The 18,569-nt window shown below is 42.2% G+C and overlaps 1 protein-coding gene across 3 annotated transcripts in view; it reads left to right on the top strand.

Moving 5' to 3' along the window:
- The first annotated feature begins 568 nt into the window (after positions 1 to 568).
- Positions 569 to 18,569, top strand: part of ZFYVE1 (zinc finger FYVE-type containing 1) — a 29,716-nt gene continuing 11,715 nt past the window's right edge. Inside the window, exons 1-5 of one of the 3 annotated variants that reach the window (XM_077322683.1) lie at positions 569 to 971; positions 1,782 to 2,605; positions 6,832 to 7,336; positions 13,121 to 13,335; positions 17,718 to 17,824. In XM_077322683.1, coding sequence (XP_077178798.1) covers positions 2,114 to 2,605; positions 6,832 to 7,336; positions 13,121 to 13,335; positions 17,718 to 17,824 — 1,319 coding nt within the window. In that variant the 5' untranslated portion in view covers positions 569 to 971; positions 1,782 to 2,113. Of the gene's footprint in view, positions 1,239 to 1,781; positions 2,606 to 6,831; positions 7,337 to 13,120; positions 13,336 to 14,259; positions 14,384 to 17,717; positions 17,825 to 18,569 lie in introns of those variants that run through there. The other 2 variants (XM_077322682.1, XM_077322684.1) reach the window with 2 other exon arrangements.

Below are 18,569 nucleotides of genomic sequence, written 5' to 3'. Positions count from 1 at the left end.
CTGAGCCTGCACTGAGCAGGAGGTTGGACTAGAATGGCCCCTTCCAACTCTATCATTCTCTCCCTCCAGGAGGGGTAGGTGGGTTGAAAAAGGTTTAAGAGAACTGCCCTGTGAGAACAGGTCTGGTGGAACTGTGACTGGCCCAAGGTCACCCAATTGGCTGCATGTGGAAGAATAGGTAATCAAACCCCGTTCTCCAGATTTGTGTTCTCCGCTCTTAGCTGCAGCATCCTGGCTAAGAACTGTCCCTGCCTGCAAATATTTCACCTCTTCCTCCACACATTACACATTCCAAATTCAACGTCCCGTCCCTGTCCCTCTTTGCACTCCCCCCCCTTATTTCCCGCAGCCATTCCTGGGATTTTTGAAACTACGCCTCCCAGCATGCTGCGTGCATCGGCTTGGCAGTTTCCTGCTCTGCAGATAGGGGCATGAAGTCTGGTTCATGGTCTGAAAGCGTACAGGTACCGAAGAAGGGGTACTACAATTCCCAGAATGCACCTGGCCAGCCCTGCCTCCTTTCCCACTCGACCATTCACCTTCCTGTTTTAGCTAAGAAAAAAATAACCCTGAAGTTCCCAGCGATCAGCTGATCACTACTGACAACAAGGGGGAAAGAGGGCGAAAAGCAGGGGACTGGCCCAGATAGCCACTGGGGGTGCCAGGTCTGCGCCCTGGGGCTTCGACGTGCCGAGAGTCATCCTCTGATTCTGAGAGAGGGGGAAGAACGATTCTCCCCCTCCTTCCCAGCTTCCAGGAGGAGGAGACTATGATCTGATTCCTTAGTCACTAAGTCTTGCAGGGAGGAAGAGGAGGAGGAAGATGTCTGCTGTTTTGTAAACAATAGATTGGACTATTGGAGTCCCTTTTATTGGCGATCTGTTTTGTTTCTAGCCGTACTTTCATCGTTTTGTCTATTCGTTCTCTCCCCCAGGATGTTGCTGTTTGTGAGAAGCTTTATCGTCGAAATTGTGTGTAATATAAAGCAAAATTTTTTTAGTCTGGTTTAAAGTAACATAAATTAGCTTGCCGTTCAATACCTGTGATATATATTATCTATCCTGATACGGATTATAGCAATAGTCAAATGTTTGTTGTGGATAAGGTCTTGTTTTGAGAGCAGTTGAGCTACAAGTGTAAACAAGTGAAGAAATGCAGTTACGGCACCCATTTCCGCTTTCTTTCAGAAGTGGATTTAAGGATTTGAAATAAGTGTAAAATGATCTTGCTTTGACCAGGTAAGTGGGGAGGTCATCACTGTAAACTGCTAGCCTGTAAGGTTCAATAATCTGTTAAATGATAAGAATTGGAAAGAAATACTCTGGACAGATTGTTTCTCAAAAATCAATTGTAAATTAAAAGTTGCACTCTTACTTAGGAGTAAGCCCCATGGAACTCAGTATTTACATCTGGGGAAAGCTACATGAATTCAGGATATGTGGCGATTAGTTTTGTAAAACCCCTACCAGTACTTTGTGTGAGGGCCTCTCTCATATTAAAAATATATATTTGCAGTTAAAATAGAGGCTATGTAAGAGACAGGAGAGAACAAAGAAACGTCCTGTTTTGGAAAAAGATCTGGGAACTGCCTGGAAGTGCTTTGTGTTTTGAAGGAGCAATTTTACTGTGGGTGGAAAATGAAGTTTTTCGTAATATTTATTTATGGGATTTATAGTTCACCTATCTTTGGGGATTAATGTTGTCTTGTGTTTGGTGTGGATCCTTCATTTTTCTAAAGTTTGCTGTTTCTTTACAGTTTCTTTCTCTCTTTTATTTTTTAGGTCTCTCAGAGAAGAAAATCTGAGTTGCATTCTAGAAACATCTCAGATTACTTTTCTTACTGACTTGTTTATAACTTTTAACCTAGAAGTTAGTGGGGTCAATATTGGACCCAGTGTGCAAACCTGCAGTGTTTATATTTGTTTTAGGGGGAAATCCACTTGGCATATCATGAGAAAACTGGGATTAATATAAAATTGAGATTAATATATACATTGGAAGAGAGAAACAAACTTTCTATGCTAGATATACATTTTAGTCTTTTGGAAAGCCAATGTGCAAATCTGCTAAAAAATAAAACAAGTTTTGTAAAGCTAACAGTCAGCTGCTAAAAATGAGTGCCCAGCCTCCTACAGCAGATAAGGGCTTAAATACTGCCCTTTTGTGCCAGGAAAGCTATGCTTGCAGTGGAGCAGATGAGGCAACCTTTGAGTGTGATGAGTGTGGTAGTCTGCAGTGCCAGCGGTGTGAAGAAGAACTGCACAGGCAGGATAGACTGCGAAATCATGAACGGACCCGTATTAAAGCTGGCCATGTCCCATACTGCGACTCCTGCAAGGGTGCCAGTGGAAATATCATGCAGAGCAATGCCACAGGTTCCAGGCAGAGAGCAGTGGTACGGTGCCAGGCCTGCAAAACTAATTTGTGTGTAGAGTGTCAGAAGAAGACTCATGCTGGTGGAAACAAGCGGAAGCACCCCATTACTGTGTACCATGGTGGCAAACCCCAGGAGGAAGAAGAGGGGTTGGATGAAGAAGCCAAGAAGAAGAAGATGACAGAAAATGTTGTAAGCTTCCTCTTGGTGGATGAAACAGAGGAGATCCAGGTAAGCACTGTTGTGAGGTTTGAAAAGTGTTTGTGGTAGGATACTCTGATACTGCTGCTAGGCTAATCAGTTCTACTTGGTTTGCCTGAGAGGCCCAAGTCTGCCCTGCCTTGCGCAGAACCAATGAGAATGTCAATGGTTTTCTTTGTGTCTCTTGCCTTCACCTGACCCAGGTCCAAAGTCTGCTGTATTCCACTAGCTCAGGCCATTATTCACTGTTTCATACATCATTCTTGTGGAGTCTAAAAGGGTAAAGGTGCTTTTTTCTGCTTCCACAGTAGTTGCATTATGGAGAGTATGGGATTCTACCGCAGGAGTATTTTTCTCACAATACGAATCCCCCAAACTTGAAGTATAAAAGTAAACATAAATATATATTGTATCTGCTGGGATGTCACATCCTTATCCTGGCAATACCAGAGCCAAGAATTGATGCTATTCAGGGCAATTAGATTACCCTTCCTTGAGTTTTTCAGAAGCAGAAGTTGATTCAAGTTAGAAAATTTTAACATGTCAAGACAATAAGGTGATGAAAAATCCAATGGGTTAGTGAAGAAACGTGGTCCTATCATTCTCTCGTCTGCTGCTAAGTTTTGCAGAACAGAATTAGAGTCCAGTAGCACCTTTAAGACCACTGGTCTTAAATTTTGTTCTGTTGGTTCAAATCAACATGGCTACCCACCTGAACATAAGTTCTGAAATCTGCTACTATTTCCCATGGAAATTACTATTATGATTGAAACACACTATGCAAATACTGTGCATAGGTAAGGTTACAAATAGTGGTGCAAAATGGTGTGGTAAAGATAAATACACTGACTTGCTGAGGAGGAAGTGCTGTCTGCTTACTTCAGCAAGGGACTGGAATGTAGTATACCTGATAAGTGTTCCTGAATATGTCAGTAGCTTGATTGGCAGTGAAGACTGCTGCTTTCCCCTCCTTGCCACTGACCCTAATCTTGTGCCTCTGGCAACAGCATGCCATGCAAACATTTTTCAAGCCTTTTGTTCTGTTGGAGATAAGAAATAGGAAAAGCTTCAAGCAGCTAATTTCTGGGTGTGAGATTATTGTTAAAGGCAAATAAATTATAAGGTGGCAGCCATAACAAAAGTCTGAAAACTATTTACAGGCTTACACATCCCTCTGATTTCCACCTCCCCCCCTTTATTGGACAAGCTGCTGAATTTCCTCATCCCTGGGTGGAAATGAAACAGCTCCTCTGGCTTTAAATAGGATTGTTTAGGAGTAGCAGGATTATGGTTTATGGGCAGCAGTAGACTTCTCAGTAGAGACTTGTAAGGTTGCTGCAGCTTGGACTTCAGTGTGGTAGATTATTTTTAGATTTAATAATTCTATTGTATGATGTATCTTTTTAATGTGATAAAATGGAGAAATCTGGGAAAATAAAAGAGGATCTTTTTATCCAGTGGGCGAAAGATGGTAATACAGAGAGTTATCTGTCCTGCTTTCAGCAGTTTACTTGTTTCTACTAATTGTACACAGATAACCAGGTTATTTTTTTAAAGCTGGTTTCTTATACAACAAATGTTAACTGTGTTAATTTTGGCATATGTGAGAAGAACTCCATCCAGTGGTTTGGCTATTAAGCTATCTGCAGTTTCTGTGTGACTTTAACATTGCCAGCCAGCTGTCTGGTATGGCTATAGCACATCTGTTACTTGTTCTATTTGCAATAGACAAGGCTTGGTATGGGAATCTGTGCCAGTTATGGTTCCCAATTTGCAACCTGGAAATTCCATCTTAAATAGGTTCAAAGCAGCAAAAGTACATTTCAGACATGGTTTCGCACATCAGGATCTACCTAAACTATCTCTTTGGGGCCAATTTCCATATGCTAATATGAAGGCTGCAAGATGGACAGAACTTTAGTTAGTGCTTTTCTTGTCCACTGCCTTACCAGGAAAAGCCTCACCTCCTGAATGCTGCCTGTGGTGCGATTGTTAAATATACAGGAACCCTGCCAGTAATGTAACTCTGCTCATGATTGGTTGTTCTAAATCCTGTAATTCCCTGCCTTCTTGTTCAAGTGCAGATCAAGCTGACATACTGCAATTGGACCGCAGAACATCAGTCAGCCATTCATATGTACTTCCCCAGCCCAAACAGGCTGAGAGAAGCGTGTAGCTAAGTGTCATGCACACTAGCTCATTCTCCTCAAAGAGCTAATTAATCCTAATGACAGTAACAAAAATATTATCTTTGAGAGAGCTATTTGGATCACTTTATAAGTAAATTAAAAACAGTGTTTGCCACTTACGGTTTCCCAACTGTGAATGATTTATATATTTTAGAACTTGAAATAGAGTGAAAACCACGAAATAAATCTTTGCCCTGTTGCTAGGGTGTGGCATCAGGCAAGATGAGAAATTGTCAAATGGCTGTGTGTGTTGTTACTACCCTTGGCTTCAGTACCAGGAAAGGATGCTGAACGTCCTGGCAAAATTTTGCCTTTTGGAGGCCAAAAGAAATCCTTCAAACTTCTATTTCTGCCCTTGAAAGAAGGGTGAATATTCTTGTCCATATTTAAAAGAGAGAGGCAAGTTTAGTCAGAAAACAAGGAAACCTTGAAATCTGTCTGTTAACCTATTTACTTTTTTTTTCAACTGAAGATACTCACTATTTGTATTCTACTGAATTAATGCACTGTGGACATGCAAGTAAAGCAGTAACCTTTTTGTTGCTCTTAATGTCATTTGTATTGCAAGAGTGTTTATTGTTATCATTTGACATATGTATGGATGAACCCATCATCACTTTTAGCACCATTTGTTAGTTATTAGGTCAATCAGAATCATTAAAGAAGCCAAACCTTGCCTCTAAATAACTGCTGTTCAGTGATAGAAAATGTTACATAGTTTATGAAGCCCAATCCAATTTGACATGCTGTCCAATGGGCAACTAGAGTGGCTAAACTGCTTACTCTAGCAGTACAGAAATGACAATGTTTGAATGTTGCCCTATATAAAACAAACCCTCCCTATAAGTAGAAAAGTAGCATTAAAAGTGAGAGATTATACTCCAGCCCTGTTCCTATTGCACTAGTTTTCTGTATTGCAGGGAGAACTTTGTTTGTTGTTGTTGCTGTCAAGTCACAGCTGATTTATGGTAACCCCAAAAGGGTTTTCAAGGCAAGAGATCTTCAGAGGTGGGTTGCCGTTGCCTGACTCTGCGTCATGACTCTGGTATTCCTTTGTGGTCTCCCATCCAAATACTAACCTGCTTAACTTCTGAGATCTGATGAGCTATCCAGGTCAGGGTGTACTTTATGCAAGGGATCATTAAAAAGAACGACAGCACCCCTCCAGGTTGCAGAACAAATGGGTACAACAAATCCCATCATTACAGGCCTCTGCCATCTAATTCTGCTGCATTTGAATGTCCAGCCACAATTTTACAGATTAGAGATTTTGACTGGAAAATAAACAGTTTGGGATCATGCTAGAAATAGATTATTTCAAAATAATGCTATATTTTGCTAAGAGAAGAATCCGGATAATGTACCCCCCCCCCTCCTTTTACTTTACCCGAAATAATTGTGGGAAATTCTACATGGAACAAATACTTCTGAAGTTGAGTGTTCTAATTCAGGACCTCGGCATTTTTTTCAATGACTGACAGGAGATGGAATACTGCCAGTGGCTGAACCGATAGGAACTCAAGCTAAACAGAGGCTGTGGTGGGTGGCAGCCTCCCTGGTTTAGGAGCTCTGGCTTAAAATGAGCCGTTTCCTGCTTCTCATCTGTGCAGTTCTTCCAAATACACTGCTGGGACCAGAGCTACCTGTCTATAGAAAATGGCTGTGAACTGTTCTTTCTACTTTAGCTGTCAACTATACATTTTCGTCCTTTGAAGGTTTATCTTTGGAATGTGCTGTGTATGAGTTTACCCATTGACTTAAAGGCTGTAAATGTGTCTGGGTTGGGCACAGTTCAGAGAAGGTTTTGTTAGGTTTTTTTTTCTTAATCTATAAGGGCCATACATGCTGCCTTTGTGGTGGGCCAAGAATAAGATCTAGATGGTCTTGCAAAGCAAATGCAAAAATGCGGAAGGGGACCCTCTCCTAAGATTTCATGAAACTCTCTTTCACTAGGATTTTGCTGAACTTGAGTGTTACAGTTTGCGTTAGGGTTGCCAGTTGCATAGCTTACAAGGCCTGGAACAGTTTCAAAATTCTAATATGGACTTCCTTTTCTTATGTTGTAAGGTGGCGGATGAAGAGGAATTTATCAGGAAACTAGACTGCAAACCTGACCAGCACCTTAAGGTTGTCTCTATTTTTGGGAACACTGGGGATGGCAAATCACATACCCTTAACCATACTTTTTTCTATGGCCGTGAGGTTTTTAAAACCTCTCCAGCCCAGGAATCCTGTACAGTAGGTGTCTGGGCAGCCTATGACCCAGTCCACAAAATGGTGGCAATTGACACAGAGGGTCTGCTTGGGGCCACAGTGAACCTAAGTCAGAGGACCCGGCTGCTTCTGAAGGTCTTGGCTATTTCCGATGTCATCATCTACCGAACACATGCTGACAGGCTTCACAATGATCTCTTCAAATTTCTTGGAGATGCCTCTGAGGCATACCTAAAACATTTCACCAAAGAGCTGAAGGCAACCACAGCCCGTTGTGGTCTGGATGTTCCCTTATCAACTCTGGGGCCTGGAGTCATTATCTTCCATGAGACTGTATACACACAGTTACTGGGTTCTGGTGAGTAGATGATGTAGATAATTTGGGATGAATCTGTAGCATGGTAGGTATTGCTTAGGGCTGCTATGTGAATGATATGGGTTTCAGTTCTGGCATCTTTCACTATCTGCATTGCATAAGTGGCAGAGTGTTGTATAGACAGTCAATAATAAATCCGTTAACCTAGACATGATGTGCATCTTGTACAAATCTAGTCGTTTTATAAATTACCATTCTGAGATTTTAAAATTCTGTTTTTTTAAATGCAACTTTCTAGTCCTGTGTGCAAAAATAGACTGCAGTTCTTGGTAATATCTGAGAAAGCAAAGGTAGGTCTGACTAGCATTTGCAGAGGCAGGGGTTCCTTACCACCTATGATTCATTGCCTTTCCCTATGACCAACAGAAACAGAAAAGACAAGTATATGCAGATTTGCATAATTTATTTAAGCAATGACAATACAGGGACTCTTGCTGTTGGCCACAGGCTGAAATATAAAAAATCCTATCTGATGTCGCTTTGCATTGAAGGTAGCATTGAATTATGTCAGTGGGCTGACCCATGTTTCCAGTAGGACTGGGGGGGAAATGTCCCTCCATGCTATGAAATGCTTCACTTTCCCATTTCCTAACATTAATCCTCTATTAAAGGGACAAGACACTTTTCTCCAGACCATCTGGCAACCCTAGTGGTGATCCAGAAACCTGCTCATGATGGAGAAACTAGTAAAAAGAAAAACAAAAAAAGTAGTATGCACACAAGAAAAATAAGTAAAAGTACATAGAACTGGAGAGCCTCTCGTGGTGCAGAGTGGTAAGGCAGCAGACATGCAGTCTGAAGCTCTGCCCATGAGGCTGGAGTTCAATCCCAGCAGCCGGCTCAAGGTTGACTCAGCCTTCCATCCTTCCGAGGTCGGTTAAATGAGTACCCAGCTTGCTGGGGGGTAAACGGTAATGACTGGGGAAGGCACTGGCAAACCACCCCGTATTGAGTCTGCCATGAAAATGCTGGAGGGCGTCACCCCAAAGGTCAGACATGACCCGGTGCTTGCACAGGGGATACCTTTACCTTTTTACATAGAACTGGACATAAAACTCACAATTGTTTACTGTATATTGATGGTAGTGTGTAGGGGTTTCCTTCACACATAAAAACCAAAAGACTTTCCTTATATTTTTCGGCAGAAATTTTTGTCCTGAAAATATTGGGAAGTAGTCTACTGGCTACTGTACTGAACACATAATGCATATTCAGGATCCTGTCACTATCTTTTCCACTTACCATACATTTGGGGCCCTCTGCTGAGCTTTGAGGTGAGGTCAGTATCAGGGGCTCCCCAACATGGGGCTTGCAGGTGTAATGGTACCCACCAATAGCTTTCCTGTGCCTCCTTTTCTTCAGAAAGTGAGCAGGGCAGGGTAGGGATTTTGCCCAGCAAGACAACCACACCATTGGACATATAATTAATTGTGCATATATTTAAAAAAAACAAACAAACATTGATTTGGGAGCAGCTATGTGACAGAAGGTCAGTTGCAGTAGCCATTTTGTGGCAGGCTCCACCCGCAGCAGCAGCCATTTTGCTATGTCCACCTCACAGTGTCAGAATTCCAAAGGTGCCCATTGGCTCAGAAAGGTTGGGGACTCCTGGTCAAGAGTACGGTGATGAAGTCCTACTGTACATTCTTCCCTCCCCCCTTGTCCATTCTAACTGGAATTTTGGCATTCACAAGTGACCACTTTCCACACTACACAGGAACAGATCACTTTTCACCATGTAATATACATGCTTCCGAGAGTCAGAGCTATCTTGCTGGTGATCCTTCACATTTTTCAGATGTACATTTGAAAAAAGTATAAGATGTGTTTGGAATTGGGGATCACACCCCTTCAGGGGACACACCTTGTCGCTGCCTGAAATGGGAGAAAAGCCCAGCCATTCTACAGTTGGGAATTTTAAGGCCATACTGCCACTGCCAAGAGCAGTTACTGCCTCTTGAAGTCTGAGGAAATGGAGGTGAAATGGGGAAACCACCTGCTTAGGGTTATCAGGTCCTGTCCGGCCATTGGCAGGTGTTTTTTTTTTTGGGGGGGGGGGGGGGTTGAGTTGCCAGACCCAGGTTGGGAACCTCCTGGGGATTGAGCCTGGGGGTGACAAGAGCCTCAGTGGGGTGCAAAGCTTTGGATTCACCTTTTAAGCATTAGTTTTCTCCTCGGGAACTGATCTCTGTAGTCTGGAGATGAGCTGTAATTCTGAGGGATCCCCAGATCCCACCTGGAGGCTGGCATCCCTATACCTGATTGATTGTTTTCACTCTTGGTCTCCCATGCAATTTTCTCTTCTTGCAAGGTGGGGAAGCTCAAGTGAGCATATGCAGATCACCACAGTAGCTCTCACAAGGGTCCAGACTGCCTGACAGCGAGTAGGGCAGTGTTGGTCTCTCTGCAGGCTATGGGACAGAGGCTGAGGAGAGCGGAAATAAGATGCTGAGAACCCCTTCCTTTCCCCATATTTGTGTCCTTAGGGGGCCCAAGGGAGTCTCAAGGCAGGGCTGATGGGTGGAGATTTATCCAAACGGTGGTTAGTCCAGATGCTCCCCATCCTCACAATATAAAGCTAGCAAGTCCATGTGATTAGAACCCAAGTTTAAATATGTAATATTGTTGAATGGCTTCACCCTAGAAGGCTATTCCTTCTCTTCTTTCCCCATTCCCTTTCCTTTTAATGGTTAAATTTTATTCCATTCAGGCTATGCTAGCAATATTAAGCTTTATGAAGTGTGCATTACCTTCTCTCGAGGTGTGCATGGCTTACTTCAGGAGACACTTCTTATTCCCTGCTGAATGCACCTGCTTTCACTGGTGGAGGTTGGGAAGACTCCTTTTCTTCTTCTTCTTCTTCTTCTCTGCCTCCAGGAACTCCTGTTGTCAAGCAGCCATTTGTATGCTGAAATCTGGCAGCTGCTTCTTCCTAACCACAATGTTCCTGGCAAAGTCAAAGACCAAAGAATTTTGCTTAGTATTTTCCTGCCCTTATTTTTCTGTTAAGCAACAAATATAATTGGAAAAGCAACCAGCCAACACTTTGGTGCCACGTCCCTTTCTTGTTCTATTGAATTAAATGACACAAAACAACAGGAATGTGGCCCCGCGGGCAGGTATCGTGCGATGCTATTACTGGTGATGAAAGCAACCAGTACTGGCAATAAGCAGGAAATCTGTAGCTTGCTAAGATTTTGAGTCTTTGGACACAAAAGTGACAAGAGCGCAGTTTAGATTTTGGAAGAAAAATTCATGCCAGTGTTAAGATATATCGTGTCTTTATTAGGACATACCCTGGAAAAAAGACTATGATCAGTCTAGGTGCAACCCTCAATTAGGGCTCCTCTTCTGGCTGTTGTAGGAAACACATCCAGATGAACTGATCTGTATGGGAAAGTTCCTAATGGTGTCTGCACGAGTCTTGTAGGAACTGTCTCTCCCAAACTTAGTGCTTGAAATTGGTATATCTCTCTGTCGGCAGTTTCATGTCTTAAGCACTCAGCCATTCAATTTCAATCCTTGTGCATTATCCTCTCAAGGTCTTATGGGTAATGTTGCTTCCACATGGATGTCTTGCCCCATTTTGTTATCAGAAGTGGAGTTTTTTCTTTTATTTTTGAGTATCACCTACTGGGTTTTCCCATGCGTTGCTCTGATAATTTCCAACTGTAGTTTGATACGATCTTTTGTTTGCATGTATTGTATACAGCAGGGGTGGCCAAACTGTGGATCTCCAGGTGCCCATGGCCTACAATGTCCATAAACCCCTGCCAGCATGTACCCCTGGAATACACACAGTACTGCTTGTTTCCTTGCAGCTGTCCTTTGTGACACTGGAGGGCATTGTTAGGCTTTTTGCTGTAATCACCAATTGCTAGATCTCCTTAATGTTTTAATTATCAATTGCCTTGATCTACAAGGAATGAGAAATTCACTGCTTTCATTTTTAAAAATTTTTCTAGTCTTATTGTCACAGAGATACACCTTTCCACTTATATCTCCACACCAAAACGGGCCAGATAATTGTTTCTTCATTTTTAATATTTATATCCTACCTTAGCATCTCAAATACAAGGTAGATAACAAGAGTTGTAAAGAGACAAAACCACCATAGCAATCCATCAATGAGATAAATTAGATTATGTTCCTGAAGGACCCTAGAGACCAACAAGACTTTCAGGGTATCTATCTATCGATCGATTGACCTACCAACCTATCAACCTACCTACCTGCCTACCTACCGCCCTCCCTGAAGGCTCAGGGAGGTTCACGTAAAACAGAAACAATACAGATAACTCAGTTTAACAAAAATACAGTGATAACAGCAAGCAACATAGGAGGACAATAGAATAATATGGAGAACATTAAATTAACGCATACTGATAGCCCAGTATGTTGGGCAGAACTGCAGTAGGTGCCATAGGAGGGATGCTCTGGGGTAGAGCCCATGGAAAGTGGCGGTTCAGGTTGACCTCCACCAAATGCCTGGTGGAGGAACTCCCTTTTGCAGGCCCTGAGGAACTGTTCAAGTTCCGTTAGGGCTCTGATCTCCTCTGGGAGCTCGTTCCGCCAGGTAGGGGCTAGGATGGAGAAAGCTCTGGCCCTGGTTGAAGTCGTGAGCTTCCCTGGGGCCAGGGATCAGCAGAAAGTTGGAGGTGCTGGAGTGTAAGGCTCTTTGGGGGGGGGGGAGTGTAAGCAGAGAAGCAATCCCTCAGGTACACTGGACCCAGACCGTGTATGGCCTTAAAGGTGATAATCAGAACCTTAAGACTGATTCAGAATTCAAACAAAAGCCAGTGCAGCTGCTGGAGGATGGGCTGGATGTGGAAACTCCGAGGTGTTGCTGTGAGGATCCTGGCAGCTGCGTTCTGGACCAGTTGCAGTTTCCGGATCAAAGTCAAGGGCAGGCCTGTGTAAGAGTTGCAGAAGTACAGTCTAGAGGTGACCAGTGCGTGGATGACTGTGGCTAGGTGTCCCAGGGCCAAGTAGGGCGCAAGTAGCTTGGCTTGATGAAGGTGGTAGAATGCCAGCCGTGCCACTGTTGTGATCCCAGCCTCCATAAAGAGGGAGGCATCAAGAATCACACCCAGGTTCCTGGCAGAGTATAAGCTTTCAAGAGTCAAAGTTCCCTTTATCAAAAATCTGAGGGGAACTTTGATTCTCAAAAGTTTATACCCTCAAAATCTTGTTGGTCTCTAAGGTGCTTCTAGACTCTAATCTGATTCTACTGCAGATGAACATGTCTCAAAGATTAAGGATAATATATTAATTATGTTTGTATATTATATTGAGGATAATATATTATATGTATGTGTATTATATATATACACATGCAGGTTAAAACTTTATGGGCTGCTGCTATTGGTGTACTCAGGCCAATGGAGATTCTGTTCTTTGAAAGTATTTCACAAAAGCAGGGACTTTAAGGGCAGTAGGTCATTATAATGCTCTAGCACATTAGCAATTACTGATTTAAAAAATCTTTCTAGTGGTGCAGAGGTGGCAAAGTAGCAGCAGTTGGTGGAAAGTGCCTTCAAAGATTTATGTTTATCAAATGCGTATTAGGGAGATCCTTTAGGTATTTTCTGGACAACTTCTACAAACCCACTTCTTTAGTGTGCAAAAGCTGTAGGGAAAGTCCTTAGGATCAGTTTTCAGTGTATGCTTGACTTTGATGTATAACTAGTTTTTAAAAGATTACCAAAAGTCTGTATCATTTGTAAGAAGGTTGTTCATGTATTGCTTATTGTTTAATATACTCAGATAATCCTTCTGAGGTGCCTGAGAAACTTATCCAGGATCGGTTTCGGAAACTGGGCCTCTTCCCTGAAGCCTTCAGCTCAATCCATTACAAAGGGACAAGGACTTACAACCCCCCAACGGACTTTTCTGGACTCAGGCATGCTGTGGAGCAGCAATTAGAAAATAATACCACCCGTTCTCCCCGCCCTCCTGGAGTTATCTACAAAGCACTCAAGGTGGGTCAGGAACTGTGCATTACAAGTAGAAGCTGTCTAAATTTCCTTACTGGGGCCAGTTTGGTGTAGTGGTTAGGAGTGCGGATTTCTAACCTGGCGAGCCGGATTTGATTCCCTGCTCTTTCCTCACATGCAGCCAGCTGGGTGACCTTGGGCTCCCCACAGCGCTGATGAAGCTGTTCTGACCGAGCAGTGATATCAGCGCTCTCTCAGCCTCACCCACCTCACAGGGTGTCTGTTGTGGGGAGAGGAAAGGGAAAGTGACTGTAAGCCGCTTTGAGACTCCTTCGGGGAGAGCAGCATATACGAACCAACTCTTCTTCTTCTAAATCTTTCACTCCTCCCCATTATTATCTGTGTCAGTTTGTGATCTGGATCTATGTCGCTATCTTCCAATTTGCAAATTCATTTAGCCTCGTTATTATGGTGATAAGGGGCAGCATGGTATTAAGGCAGGATCTCTTACAGATCTTGCACCCACAGGTCAACAGGAATGTACTTGCTCCAAGGCTTTCAAGCCAGTCTAAACAGGGGGAAACTTGGTTGATGATTGGCTTTAAGGGATCTAGGATGTGTGCAAGTTCAACACTGATGTTCACTTTTTATGTTTCTATGATGATGATAACTTTAATGCTCCACCTGCATGCCAATTCCAGTTGATAAAGAATCAGACTAGAAGAAACTTCGGATTAGGTCTGTCCATGTACATTTTTTCTTCAACAAACCTAGTTTTTGTAGATTTTGTAGCCCAAAAGTTTAGTCTCTGAAGCTTGATGCTAGGGATAACCCATGTACTATGAAATGCATAAGCAAGTCAGGACCATGCCATTGTGGGACAGCAGGAAGGCCTGCATTGTTGCCAGGGTAACTGAGAGTAAAGATAAGGTCTCCAAGCAACAGCCTGCTCTCTTGACACACCTTGATTTTTCTCAGTTTCTTTAAATGGGAAGATGCTTTTTGTATGTAGTTAAGCAAAGATGTGACACTTGGAAATAGTGTCACAGCTCTTGAGGGGGAAATGGAAGGGGTCTGAATAGCTGACAAAAAGGTATAAAAACAGTGTCTTGGTATTTTCAGAGGAGGAGGATTTTGAAACTGTCTTGTTCGCTGTTGTATATTTACTTACACATACAGCTTTGTTATCACTAATGCTTTTCTACCCCCCTCGTGCCCCCTGTTACCATGAGTATCTACAAAATAAGCTCAAGGTTATATTCATCCTCCCTAATACTATTTGCTGTTCATTTTTTGAATATTTATAGATAATGCATGGTGATATATACAATTTTTAACCATAAAATGTAATTTCTTAATGGGAAGAGACAGGGTTTCCATCTTAATTATACACCATCTCTTCACATAGACTTTTGAACCCAAAGGGACTTCAGTGACTTTCATAACTGCACCAGGGAGTAACTTGTGAGATACAGCCAGAGAAGTGGGGTAGAAAATCTTCCAGCGCTTTTTGTTTCTTTTTTCCCCAATAAATTTTTAATTAATACTTTTAGAATACAAGTTCAGAGCAAAACGCAATAAAAGAAAAAGAGAAAGAATAAAAGAACCACAGCATAGAACTTCTAAATTTCTCAATGACATACCTATATATTTACCAGCTTAATATTTGATCTGAATTTACATCAAACTGCCTACTCTAAAACTGAGGGTTTGGAACAAATCCAGACTCTGTTTGAAAACACTGCTGTGCATTTCAACACAAAAAGCCTTTTATAGATGTGAAATGGTAATTAAATTGTTAACTTATCAAGAAATGTGAACAACTGACAGGAACTTTTTACCATATGTGGTGGGCATATTGGGGAGCATATTGTTCTTTATTCTTTTATTGTCTTTTTCATGTCTTTTATCTATATTAAAATCTTAAATTTAAAAACATACAGTTTTTTTATCTAGCTTGAATCTTTCTCATAATTGTGCATAGAAAAAACATTGACAATTAAATCCTTCTCTTATTTTCTGAGATCCCAATCTCTGACTCACCTGAACATGGATGGCCAAGGTGGCAAAGAACTGGGAAGAGGCTGTGAGCCTTGTCCCCAAGCCCCACAAAGGCCAACGGTAACAAAAGCAGCAGCAGGGCCAGACAAACCTAATTCCCAGGCCCAGCAGAGAGTGAAAACAGCAGAAGCAGCAGCAGGCCAGGAGGCAGAGCAGGCAAAGTTGTCGGCTCAATTGGGCAGAATCGAGGCTGTCGGGGAATAGGAATCAGCTGGACAGGGCACACCTCAGAGCCCAGGACAGCTGGAGAAGAGAGGAGGAGCCCATAAGGTGTTTGGAGGCAGTACCCCTGGGAGGTGGGGAGGTGTGTGGGGGGGATAATAAAATGAAACTCCAGCACAAAGTCAGGGGGGAAGTTAGCCATAGAGGCTTGTGGCATAAAACACTAGTCCTTAGAATGAATGTCAGGACAAGTCATACTCATCCTAATTTCTGAGACAGGGGGAGCTTCCCAGCACTTGGTGGAAAAATGGCGGAAGGCAGCATCAATCTGAGTGGAGTGCACAATCATGACACTTATCAAGTCTTCTCTTGATATCATTTTACACTTCCCTTAAGAAAAATCCAATATATCCTGATAAATTAGCCTTTTATCTTTAGTTAACATTTCACATTCATAAAATGCTTATATTAAAAGTTGTAATGGTGGTTTTGGACATAGCCTGGGTTCCATATCCTCAGGCACACATTTAATATAATGGTACTTGAAGTCCACATGAACCTTAACTTTAGAATCAAAGAATCATAGAGTTGGAAGGGACCTCCTGGGTCATCTAGTCCAACCCCCTGCTCAATGCAGGACACTCACAACCCTATCGCTCATCCACCCTATCGCTTATCATACCACAAATAGCCATGCGACCAAATCTCAGGTCATGACCTTCTAGTTCTAATAATCTTTTATTTCACAACAACAACCATTTGGTCATCCAGACATCTCTTCACATAAACATTTGAACTAAAGTGACTTCAGTTACTAACTGTGTGCCAAGGAGTGACTTGTAAGGCAAATCCAAAGAAGTAGAGTAGAAAATCTTCAAATACTTTATGTTTCGATGGAAATTTCTTCATTTTAAAGATCAGTTGTTTTGTAAAATGAACAACAATGATTGAATGTCATTGCCAATAGAATAAAAGATTGGTGATTATCCAATGTTTTATTGATATGTAAGCACTGGCTGGGGGATAAAGATTAAAAATCAAGTTATGGATTCACTTGATTAGGTTATGTCCAGTCAAAATCAAAGCTAGAGTGGTTATAACTCTCCTCTCACATGGTGGAAGGGTTATTGTGATCACCAATCTGATATGAAAGGAAACAAGTAGTGAAAGTGGTGCTATAAAGCATGACAGGCAACATGTGGCCTCTAGGGAAGAGAGTTAACTGATGAAATAGAGGAGTGTCCATGGCATATGTTGCATAATACTCTGAGAAAGGTAAAATAAAAAGCCACTAGTTTTCAGTGCTCAAAATCCCCCCCCCTAATTTTAAACAATTTAAAGGAAGTAACACGCTGCAAATAAGGTGAGGAGTTATATCTTTCCCATTATTTTCTTGCTGGAGAATTTGAGTAGATTTCAGTCCTTGCTCACAGAAGAACCACAGTTGGCAGCTCCAGTTGTTTGCTGCTGAGAACCAGCCTTGGGTTAGTCACAGTCCTGTTAGAGCTGTCCTCACATAGCAGTTCTGTCAGGGCTCTCTCAGCTCCACTTACCTCACAGGGTGTCTGTTGTTGGAAGAGGAAGGGAGGACGGTTGCAAACTGCTTTGGGATTCCTTCAGGCAGTGAAAAGCAGGGTATAAAAACAACTCTTCTTCTAGATCTGGGGTAGTCAAACTGCGGCCCTCCAGATGTCCATGGACTACAATTCCCAGGAGCCCCCTGCCAGCATTCGCAGTTTAACTACCCCTGTTCTAGATAGTTGGTGGAAGCACCCAGCCAGGTGAGAAAGGGATGGAGGTGGCAGAGGGAGGCCCCTCCATCCATTTCACATGGGACAGTTGCTCCCATAAAAGGAAAAAGAGCATTCCCATAGAATGGTGGCAATTTCCTTCAACACCATAATGTTTAAACATTTTTTTAAGTGGAGGGTGGTGGTGATTGTACAAACGTTTCCTTACTCTTTACCTGATCCTCAGTGTGTGAATTTAACAATCCATACATTAAGATCCTGGTTCAAATATGGGGTTTTGTAAGCTGTTTTGTAGATACAGTATATCAAAAGGCAGAATACAAAAGGCAGTTCAGATGGTATTAATGGAAGAATTATTAGCCTTACAAGGAAGCATGTCATTTATATCTGTCTTTCCCCCCAAAAATCTAAAGGTTGATTTCACGTCATGGCTTCTCTTGTATTCTTCTGCAGGCACTGAGTGATCGATTCAGTGGTGAGATCCCAGATGATCAGATGGCCCACAGCTCCTTCTTTCCAGATGAGTATTTCACCTGTTCCTCTGTATGCCTCAGCTGTGGGTAGGTGGATGCAGATCTATCAGTGACCTCTTTGATTAAGGTCTACAGTGCCAGAATATACGGTTCATTGTGCTATAAGGATTAAAGCATTTGGGACATCAGTTTTGATACACAGTTTTTTGCCACATTCAAAATTAGGCTTTCTACACTGAAATTTCATGCTCAAAACAGGTCATGAGGATGTCTCCAACAAAGAAATCCAAAACAATGAATTGGATTCTGACATTCTGAATTTAGTACTGATAGGTCCTGCCTTTATTCTATAATAAAACATGAGGCAATGTACATCAGTTTCCTAGGTGGTTTTCCATACAGGCATGGAAACCTGGTTAGTTTCAGGGAGATTGGTGCATCACATCCTCAAACTGTACTTCAAAGGCTTTATTGAGAAATTCCAAGGTTCACTTTTCAAACAGATTTCAAACAGCTTTGTTCCTTGTGTTGTTGGAAAATGCAGGATGCAGACAATTTTTGAAAAGCTCTCGTGTGATATTATATACTTGCTGCTTCTGCCTGGTCTGTGGTCTGGTCTGTAAACTGGTGGCCAGTTGTCCTTACACCTTACTGCAATTTCACTTAATGGCATTAAAACTGAACATTAACCTTCCAGGAGCAAATAGTGAAAGCAGTGACCTTCTTCTGTGGATACTGCTATAAATTGTTATGATTTTGCCATTGTCCACTCTTGGTTAATTCTTTCTGTGCCCCTTGCAAAGTTTTTGTTTTCCCTTCCCCCTTCATCTCC

This window comes from Paroedura picta, chromosome 2, assembly GCF_049243985.1.
Source record: "Paroedura picta isolate Pp20150507F chromosome 2, Ppicta_v3.0, whole genome shotgun sequence".
In the NCBI taxonomy this organism is placed as follows: Eukaryota; Metazoa; Chordata; class Lepidosauria; order Squamata; family Gekkonidae; genus Paroedura; species Paroedura picta.
The sequence above is the reverse complement of the archived record's forward strand: the minus strand, read 5'-3'. Positions and strand labels throughout refer to the sequence as shown.